A 10651-nucleotide genomic window follows, 5' to 3' on the forward strand; every position below is an offset into this window, starting at 1 on the left:
TATATATATATATATATATATATATATATATATATATATATATATATATATAGGTGCATTAAATGTACCCTCTCCTTTATATGGTAGCAACATTAAGCGATTTAAATCATGTAGTATTATTTTATGTCATTCGAAAAAATAAAAAATTGAAGACATAATACTTTTTTTTTAAAGATATTTCAAAAGAAGTTTGATCATTGATGACAAAAATTGAACTCGTAAATATTAAATTACAAAACTCATGTTTTACTTGTTGATTACTCCTATTAGGCCATTCTTTTTAATGCTGATTTGTGGCTTAGCACTAAAAAAAATGTCACTTTCTCTATTTTTCTTTCCCATAAAATTATTTTTGTTAATTTAAATTAAAGTTCATTTACTCTTAGCCCAAGACTGGCCAAAAGCTTTTTCAAATTATATTGTGGATGCATTGTGAATTTTAGTCTAAATTATGTACATGTAGCTAAACTATTATATATTTTTCATTAATATATTATGTACTAATAAATAAAGACAAATCATATCACAGACTAAGGTCCACCTTACGTTGTCGACTCTGGTCTAAATAACATTAAGATTTTGTACCTATAGTTGATACATTTTGTACATGCAGTTAAACATTTCTGTACATGTAAATAAATTGAAGGCACATCACATAGTAATTTCAAACACATAACATGATAATTACATACACATAAACTATTAACTGCAAATATAAAATATGTTAACTGCAGACACATTTTGTACATACAGTTAACCGTTTCTGTACCTTTAAATAAATTGAAGGCACATCACATAGTAATTACAGACACAAAACATGATAACATAGACACATAAACTATTAGCTGCAAATACAAAATATGATAACTATAAACACGTAACATGTTAATCCACATCTTATGTATTTGCGTAACATATTGTGTACCTCATCGTTGAAAAAATCGCTAGGCGTTCCTCGGGCGCCTCAAACGCCTAGATGGCGATTAATCGGCACTTAGGCGCCCGTGTATTTTTTATTTGTTAAAAATTTGTTTAATATTTTTAAATTTTTTAAAACTTGATAATTATAAACTATTTAATACTTTTAATAGTTAATATTAAAATATTAAATATTTATCTAAAAAAATCTAGACTTTAAACAATTTAGGGTTATTTCGCTCAAAACGATGTCATTTTGAGTGAAATAGCCCATTTAAAAAGAAGAGAACAATAACTAATCGATCGACTAGGTGACCTAGTCGGTGCCTAGGATGCCTAATCGGCGTCTAGGCAATCTAGTCGGCGCTTAGGCGATCGACCGTCTAGACCATCGATTATGGTGATACGCTAGGCGACCAGCCAGTGCCTAGCGCTTAGGCGTCGATTAATGTTATGTATATATAATTGCAACACTGATGTACCTGCAGTTAACAATTTATGTATATATAATTGTCATGTTATATGTTTGTAATTACCATGTCATATGTATTCAATTTGTATTACATTAATTGCAAGTATGTGTTAACTGCAGACACAATTTTTGGACCAGAGTTCACAATATGAACCATTGAACCCTAGTCTATGATATAACAATTAGTAAATAAATTAAAGGCATATGATATATTATAATTACATGTACATAATATGTTGATCTGGGCATAATCCATAATGTGCATGATGGACCTGGTCTGATATAACTAATTAACTATTGATAAACTTCACCAGGTCTATTGGATAGCACTTTATTACGCCCAAACTAAATAAACTTTTGAATCCAAAACGAAAAGGCCCAAATACATCCTACCTTATCCAGAGAACTGCAAAATAATCTGCGGCTCCATGAAGCTCTCACTGTGCTCAAAATTCCTCCATGAATCTCCTCAAGCTTCAAAATCACCATCTTACCAAACCTTCTCGACTTTCCAGAACCGCCCTTCCTTCCCTCTCCTCCTCTTTCTGTACGCATCGCTTTCCCTCTCTCTCTTCTGCTTCACCAATATCCCTATCTTGCGATTTCGCTGATTCCAGAAATGGGCATATCAGGGCATCAACTACCCAGACCCCAACGTGGAGCAGCAAAGAAGAAGAAAGCTCGGAGGATTCTGAGAGGTATGAGTACTTGGCGAAAGATGGGGAGGTTTTTCAGAATACCCTGAGGCTTGTGGAGACTGCTATGTTTGCTGCTGTTTCTGGGTTAGCCTATCTCTTGAGCAATTCTCTTGCAATTGAGGTATAATTTCTGTTAGTTATTGTTGGTTGTTCAATATCTGATGTGGGGTTTATTTGATTTTTTTTTTTTAATAATTTTATGCTTGCATGCTTATAGGTAAGGTAGTACATTATTGTTTCAGAAAATTTTATTTTATTTTATTTATTATATTGTTAAGCTTATTCTAGCTACTAGCTAAGGGAGTCAAGTAAGGTGTTAGTTGGCTACATAGGAACATGGCTTTGTCAAGATTATAGTTTAGCACTTTTGCTTAATAGAAAGTGCCATTTCTTAGGTTAGTTTTATTATTATTATTATTATTATTATTATTATGTTACTTAATCTTAATGAGACATGCAAGTGGTTTATCATTTCATCCTTGCTTGAACATGTTGTGTGGCCTTGTTTACATAAGAAGCTATGTTAGTAGAATGGAGTTGAAATAAATCAGCTTAGCAAGCACTTGTTGCCCTACATTGTAGGGCAATGTGGATGGACTTTTCTAGTTTGTCACAAAATAGGAGGAAGCAGAATTGCAGATGGTAGTTTCTATTTAAACTTGCAATAGGCAGTTAGTGACCTAATCATCTCATTGTGGATTGTGGAGATTATGTGAATTGGGAAAATTATTAGTTCTCTAAAATGTATTACTTTCATAAGCTGAAGGGCAAACTAAAGCTTTTTGTTGGCAAAATCTTGGATTGAAAAGGTTTAAGTCAGTCCGGTCTGTTCTGGTCTAAGTTTATGATGGAATCTTGAGCGGCACTGGAGATTATCTTGAAGTGATAAATTACAAAAAAGAAAGATATATTATTGTGAAACTATTGTTGTTATTAAGTTCTATTGCCTCTAGCTATTCTGCTTCTTTGGTCAACAAGATGTGCAGAACTTATCGACTGAATGGCAGAAATAATGGGAATGATTTAGTCCAAAGTTATCTTCAACGTATAATTTCTTAGAAAGACAGGGAAGACATATTGCTATTAGAAATATAGGAAAGACATAGGAAAATGTTGAGCTACATCTTTACTAAAATTAAGAGCCATGTAGTATTGGTCTTACCTTGTTTAGAGAAGAAGAGTTAAACGCTAAGCTAGATTAGTGTATGCATGAATGAGGTACTGGAGCCTAGATACAAATATAGCATCCTCTAATTTAATTCCAAGATATGCCTCCTTTCCTTTCTTTTCTACCTTACACAAGCACATTTTTAGTACTTCTATTGGCTACCTTGTATAAATAAAAGTATGCTCCTCTTCCCTCTTTTCAATTGCTTAAATTCTTACCCTGTTGATTTTTTTTTTTCACAGAATTACTTTGGATGTTTCTTTGCACTTCCCATAGTAATATCCTCAATAAGATGGGGTGTTGTGGCTGGAAGGAAAACAATGGTTTGACTCCACTTATAATGCATTCTGTTCATGCGGTTTTTGTTTTTAATCTATATGTACGGACTAAATATGATATAATTTTTTTATCTTCTTAGGTGGCAACCGTTGTGCTACTGTTTGTCCTGTCTGGTCCAGTGAAAGCAGTTAACTATATGGTGAGCAATGATAATAGAACTATGAAGTCCAGACTCCACATTTCCGTTATCTTTTCTTAGTTTTGTTGGCTATACAGCTTGGTGCAGGTCTTATACAGTTAATATCTTATATTTGTATACAATTCACTATACATTTGCCCGAATGATATGTTCACGTCACTGATTTATTTTCTTCCCCCCATTCCCCTATCCAGCTAATGCACGGCTTACTTGGTTTTACCATGGGTTCTTTATGGAGGTATGCAATCATAGCCTTGATTTCTAAATTTTTGATGTTTTTTTTGACGATACTATGTAGTTTTCCTGTCAAATCATTTGTGATAATGAAATGGAGGCTCCCTAAATCCTTTCTGTTACTGAGATCAATGCCCTAGTGAAATTTTACTGATTCCTTAGATAATGTTGTTTCCATTGTAATCTCGTCAGGTTGCGCGCTAGTTGGACGCGATCAATCTTCTTGTGTGCACTTGTAGTGTTTCCTTTCCACTTTCATCTCTTACTTTAAAATCTACGGAGTATCATTTCTGTTCATCGTGTGATTTGCGATGACTGGAGCCTTTTTGTTTTGCAGGCTCGGGCAATTGGTGCTATAGGGTATGTGCTATTAACCTCATTTTTAATAGGAGAAAACATACTCCAGTTGGTAAATTGTGATCTTTAAAGCTCCCATTTTTCTCTCCGTTTTTCTCTTTTTGTTTCGTTCTCAATGTTCAGTGTTTCACTTGTATTGTTCATTGTCTGTGCTTTGTAGATTACCATAAATATCCATGCTTCCCTCTCATATGTGCTCACATCCATGGGCAGTAATTCAATTCCAACCATGAATGTCATATACACTATTTTCGGGACTCTGGTACGCTTGACTCCCTCTTTACAAGTTATTCCTGTTTCACTCATCATAGAAGCATTCTCCTTACCTAACTCGCTCTTATATTTGCAGCTTCTTATCAACTCTGCTTTCTTTGTGTTATTGCTACACATTCTGTACGCGATCTTCTTTGCCAAGTTTAGGATGAAGGCTTCATTGAGACTGCCAAAATGGGTGGATGTGGCAATATAACAGAGAACCAAAAGATTTTCTTTTCATTTTGCACAATTGATAGATTAGAGAGATTCATATGCACAAAACTACCAAGAAGGCCATATTTCTTTGGTCATTTAATTTTTTTTTACTGTAATTACTAAAATGCAAATGTACAAGATCTTGAAGCCAGTGGCATCAAATTATCTGATCTTGATCACTTGTGCAGTTATGTACTATACCAATCTTTGCAATGTGAATTTAGTTGAAAAATGCAATTTTTTGCACTATAGCCAACCCTTCAAGCATATACTGCATGCTAAATTCAATTAAACAGGAAAATGTTCAAGCCATCATCAAGATTCCATACATTCATGAGGATATACAACCAATTAAATCTCATTTCAGGCGATTACTTACAACCCATTACTTATGGGGTTTTATTCAGGAGAAAGAGGTAAGAACATACATGAGCTTAAGAAGATTATTCATCTGTTACTCATGATACACAGTATGGAACTACTTGAGAATTGCAGACTAGAACACTATATCATGTATGAATCACAATGTAATATTCTTGTCTATGAAAAGAACAGAACCGGGGAGACTTACAAGCTTGGGGAGAGGCTACTTTAATGTCGATTCAAGTGACTTTTGCGCTTGATCTGCCACAATCAAGAATTCAAGATCCACTCTGCCTTTCAATCCAAAGAAATGAACAGAAACCTAAAAGAGAAGAGGCTTTCTGTGTAAACCACTGGATCCCCGAGCTTCACATCGTTTGAAGACAACGATGGAGGGAGCGGGATTTCCACCTCCCGAAAGCTTCTGGTACTCCTATCATACAACGGAACAATTGCAGACTCAGCCGAGCGCCTCAGTGTTGACAGCATTATCTCGCCTGAACAGGGGACCGAACCAGTTATATACGCCCCCAAATAGTAACCGGGCAGATTTATGATCTCTCCAACCCAATTCCCAATCTCATACTCTTTCAATACCCAAAGATCTATCCTAGAGGAGCCAAATTCCGGAACATCTCCATCGCATACCACTGCTAAGCAGCCATCAATCTCGAGCAGATAAAACGTCCTTCCACTCACCGAGGAAGTCTGTAACTCAACCGGGAGCTCCATGGTTGAAAAACTCTCTGTTTCCAGGTTGAACGTCGCAATCTTCTTGATCTCCCATAAGATCCAATGCATCACACCGGCAATACAAACGCAGTCCTGGTAGCGTATGCTCCAAAACTCATTCTTAATCTCATCTGGCATTAGGGAGTTAACCTTTTTCCATTCACCGATACCACTCATTCGTATGGTGAGAATATGGCATTCAAAACCATCCGAGATGCTGAGCACCTTAAATTCCTCCCTGTTTCGACTAAACCCTAGAGCGTATAAACAGGAATTGATATCTAAACCGAAATTATTGAGAGGAATTTCCACGATTTGTCGAGTGCTAGGGTTAATGAGATACCGGAATTCTTCGCGACGGATGAACTTGTATCGGTGGGGATGCCAGGCGAATCCTTTCACGCGGCCGAATAGAGTCTGCTGGAACCGGCAATTCGAGAAGCTGAAGAGGCAGGCGGGCTCACCGCCGCCGGAATGGGTGTCGCCGGACAAGATAGTGAGCTTTGATTTTTCAAGACTGTAAGCGGTGATGAGAAAGTGTTGGTGGAGGACATTGCGGAGGGAGCGGGAGAAGTGAACCCCCACCAAAGACGTGTCGCCGATAAGGCCACGCCAGAGCTTGCAGACTGACCGGAAACGGAGGAGAGACTTCACCGGCAGCCTGGAGAAAATGTCGAGAAGGATTTCCACCGGCAGATCATCCCCCACCGCCGCCGGCACGGCCGCGATTTTAGTGCAGGTTGGATCGGAGCTCGTCCTGGCGAGCTTCGCAGCTAATTGCGGCGGAATCGAAGGCGAATTTTGCGGCGGAATCGGCGGCGAATCCGAAAACGGTCGGGTCATGGCGGCGGATTTTGAGTTGAAATTTCGTCTTAACAGAGAATTCTTTTATAGGCACATATGTGGACAGTTGACACTTAACTGGAAATTAACAAAATTTGTATAAACATTATGAAAATTAACAAAATTTTGTATAAAAATTAAGGAAATTAACATTTTCGCCCCTTATTTGTTTCACTTTTAGAATTTAGTCATTGTAATTTAATTTAAACGAATTTAGCCCCTTAATTTTTCATAAATAATAATGTTGTACTTTTAGTCCCTAGTATTATACACTTGTCAAATTCCATATACATTTTTTTATTATCATTTAGAATCAATATTTACAGTTAATATGGCATTATTTTTTTTGACAAATTCGATTTTGGATTAAAAATATCAAACGTCAAGGATATAACCGTTTTCTCATCTCTCTCTTTCTCTCTCTCAATTTTTTTTTTCATTCTTCATAAGACAGTAATGTTCTTACGTTTCATGCTAAGCACTTGTATTTTGCAGAAAATATGTCATACTTTATTGTATTATACGAGTCAGAATTTATGTCCGTCAACTATGACTTGCATATGTTGTGTGTGGGTGTGCGTGTGACGTGCGTGCCATACATATGACATATTTTATGTTTTATACGCGTTTGAACTTTGAAGTCATGTGCGTGAGTTATGACCTTCATTAATTCAGTCAAAGATGCTATGTGTTATAATGTGTGGAGCATTTTCATTTGATCAAATTAAAGAAAATGAGATTTTTGTCCCCTTAATTGTTTATAAATCATAATGTTTCACTTTTAATTTCTAGTATTATACACTTGTCAAACTCGGTTAACAAACACGGGTCATGACGTCACGTTTTGAGTTGAAATTTCGTCTTAACAAAGAATTCTTTTATAGGCATATACTGTGGACTAGTTGACACTTAACTGGAAATTAACAAAATTTGTATAAACATTATGAAAATTAACAAAATTTTGTATAAAAATCAAGGAAATTAACATTTTGCCCCTTATTTGTTTCACTTTTAGAATTTAGTCCTTGTAACTTTATTTAAACGAATTTAGCCCCTAAAATTTTCATAAATAATAATGTTGTACTTTTAGTCCCTAGTATTATACACTTGTCAAACTCCATATACAGTTTTTTTTTTTTAATTATCATTTAGAATCAATATTTACAGTTAATATGACATTATTTTTTTCGACAATTTCGATTTTGGATTAAAAATATCAAACTTCAGAATATAACCGTTTTCTTATCTCTCTCTCTCTCTTTCTCATTTTTTTTCTTTTTTCCATAAGACAGTAATGTTCTTACTTTTCATGCCAAGCACTTGTATTTTGCAGAAAATATATCATACTTTATTGTATTATACGAGTCAGAATTGATGTCCGTCAACTATAGCTTGCATATGTTGTGTTTGAGTGTGCGTGCGACGTGCGTGCCATACATATGGCATATTTTATGTTTTATACGCGTTTGAACTTTGAAGTCATGTGCGTGAGTTATGACATTCATTAATTCAGTCAAAGATGCTATGTGTTATAATGTGTGGAGCCTTTTCATTTGATCAAATTAAAGAAAATGACATTTTTGTCCCCTTAATTGTTTATAAATCATAATGTTTTACTTTTAGTTTCTAGTATTATACACTTGTCAAACTCGGTTAACATACACGGGTCATGGCGTCACGTTTTGAGTTGAACTTTTGTGTTAACATGTAATCCTTTTATAGGCATATACTGTAGTTGTACTTTGCAGTTGACACTTAACTGAAAAAAAAAACATCAAAAAAGTTTTAATAGAAAACTTGGCTAAAAGAGTAAAAGGCAAAAGATTAACTATGCTTGATATGAGTTTACATATATTTTATTGTTAAATTAGCTAAATATAATTAATTAAAAATTATTAATTTTTTTAATAATATATAATACTTTGATAACTTTTTTCTCAAAAATAACCATAAAAAATATATTACCAATTAATTATTCAGTTTTACTGTCAAAAATAAAATAATTATTATAAAGATGTCATTTTGTGTTCATTGTAATATACCAATTACTTAATAGTTTAATTTTATCGAATACTTCTAATTAACCTCGTAGGCATAGTCCAAAAAATCTAATTAATAAAACCTAGTCAAGCAAGCGAGATGGCTTTTGACGAGAACAGTGTTGAAACCTTTATCCGGTCAGGCATGAATTGAATCAATTTCGTCACAACTGCAATGCGTTATTATAAGTGGGGCAATTTCATATGAAAATTAACAAAATTTTGTATAAAAATGAAGGAAATTAACATTTTCCCCCCCGATTTGTTTTACTTTTAGAATTTAGTCCTTGTAACTTAATTTAAATAAATTTAGCCCCTTAATTTTTCATATATAATAATTTTGTACTTTTAGTCCCTAGTGTTTTACACTTCCCAAACTCCATATAGAGTTATTTTCGTTTTATCATTTAGAATCAATATTTACGGTTAATATGACATTATTTTTGCCGAAAATTTCGATTTTGGATTTAAAATATCAAATTTCAAGGATATAACCGTTTTCTTATCTCTCTCTCTCTTTCTCAATTTTTTTTCTTTTTTGCATAAGACAGTAATTTTCTTACGTTTCATGCAAAACACTTGTATTTTGCAGAAAATATGTCATACTTTATTGTATTATACGAGTCAGAATTGATGTCCGTCAACTATGGCTTGCATATGTTTTGTGTGGGTGTACGTGCGACGTGTGTGCAATACGTATGACATATTTTCTGTTTTATACACGTTTGAACTTTGAAGTCATGTGCGTGAGTTATGACATTCATTAATTCATTTAGAGATGCTATGTGTTATAATGTGTGGAGCATTTTCATTTGATCAAATTAAAGAAAATGAGATTTTTGTCCCCTTAATTGTTTATAAATCATAATGTTTCACTTTTAGTTTCTAGTATTATACACTTGTCAAACTCAGTTAAGAAACACGAGTCATGGCGTCACGTTTTGAGTTGAAATTTCGCCTTAACAGAGAATCCTTTTATAGGCATATACTATGGACAGTTGACACTTAACTAGAAATTAACAAAATTTGTATAAACATTATGAAAATTAACAAAATTTTGTATAAAAATCAAGGAAATTAACATTTTTGCCCTTATTTGTTTCACTTTTAGAATTTAATCCTTGTAACTTAATTTAAACGAATTTAGCCCTTTAATTTTTCATAAATAATAATGTTGTACTTTTAGTCCCTAGTATTATACACTTGTCAAACTTCATATACAATTATTTTTTTTTTATTATCATTTAAAATCAATATTTACAGTTTATATGCCATTATTTTTTTCTACAATTTCAATTTTGGATTAAAAATATCAAACTTCAAGGATATAACCGTTTTCTTATCTCTTTCTCTCTTTCTCAATTTTTTTTTTCTTTTTTGCATAAGACACATGTTCTTACGTTTCATGCCAAACACTTGTATTTTGCAGAAAATATGTCATAATTTATGGTATTATACGAGTAAGAATTGATGTCCGTCAACTATATAATATTTTCTCTTATTTTCTCTACAATCATTCTCCCTCCAACCCCCTCCCCCCCCCCCTCTTGTTGTGGGTCCTACCATCATACACATCATCTACAATTTTATTCACTTTTATATAATTATATAATATATAATAATAAAATTTTATTTTAAAAATTACAATTTCAAATTTTGATTTAAAATAAATTTAAATTTAAATAATACATTTTTTTAATTATAAAATATAATTTCAAAAATTAATCAAAATATAATATCATAAATTAAAATCTATTTTCAAAATTGTCTATGGAACAAATTAACATTCAGAATTTAATTTTAAATAATACCTATGCTAAAAATTAGTACAATTAAAAATGTTAAAAATAAATTTACATATAGAAATTTTAAAAATAA

At 33.3% G+C, this 10651-nt stretch overlaps 2 protein-coding genes across 3 annotated transcripts; one reads left to right on the forward strand and one right to left on the reverse strand.

The window, feature by feature from the left end:
* Positions 1–1769: 1769 nt before the first annotated feature.
* On the forward strand, positions 1770–5042 carry LOC116025567. Of its 2 annotated transcripts, none has more exons than XR_004099698.1 (8): positions 1770–2209; positions 3499–3579; positions 3675–3734; positions 3929–3972; positions 4161–4203; positions 4306–4328; positions 4486–4587; positions 4675–4722. XR_004099698.1 is itself a non-coding variant. In XM_031266834.1 (8 exons), the coding sequence occupies exons 1-8, from the start codon at positions 1850–1852 to the stop codon at positions 4792–4794; spliced, it is 882 nt and encodes a 293-aa protein (XP_031122694.1). In that variant the 5' UTR covers positions 1773–1849; the 3' UTR covers positions 4795–5042. The 2 variants fall into 2 exon arrangements, 1 of the variants encoding a protein (XP_031122694.1); XM_031266834.1 differs by having other exon boundaries at positions 1773–2209; positions 4306–4377; positions 4675–5042.
* A 13-nt stretch (positions 5043–5055) lies between these two features.
* LOC116025566 (F-box protein At5g49610-like) lies at positions 5056–6774 on the reverse strand. The gene has a single exon (XM_031266833.1). The coding sequence runs from the start codon at positions 6732–6734 to the stop codon at positions 5457–5459; it is 1278 nt and encodes a 425-aa protein (XP_031122693.1). The 5' UTR covers positions 6735–6774; the 3' UTR covers positions 5056–5456.
* Positions 6775–10651: the final 3877 nt, after the last annotated feature.

Source organism: Ipomoea triloba, chromosome 7 (genome assembly GCF_003576645.1).
Source record: "Ipomoea triloba cultivar NCNSP0323 chromosome 7, ASM357664v1".
In the NCBI taxonomy this organism is placed as follows: domain Eukaryota; kingdom Viridiplantae; phylum Streptophyta; class Magnoliopsida; order Solanales; family Convolvulaceae; genus Ipomoea; species Ipomoea triloba.

Excerpts from the sequence above, each read along its gene's own strand:
- LOC116025567 (XM_031266834.1), top strand. The coding sequence starts at position 1,850 with ATGAATCTCCTCAAGCTTCAAAATCACCATCTTACCAAACCTTCTCGA. Across the intron at positions 2,210-3,498 it reads GCAATTCTCTTGCAATTGAG|AATTACTTTGGATGTTTCTT; the intron begins GTATAATTTCTG and ends TTTTTTTCACAG. Across the intron at positions 4,204-4,305 it reads CAATCTTCTTGTGTGCACTT|GCTCGGGCAATTGGTGCTAT; the intron begins GTAGTGTTTCCT and ends TTTGTTTTGCAG.
- LOC116025566 (XM_031266833.1), bottom strand. The coding sequence starts at position 6,734 with ATGACCCGACCGTTTTCGGATTCGCCGCCGATTCCGCCGCAAAATTCG.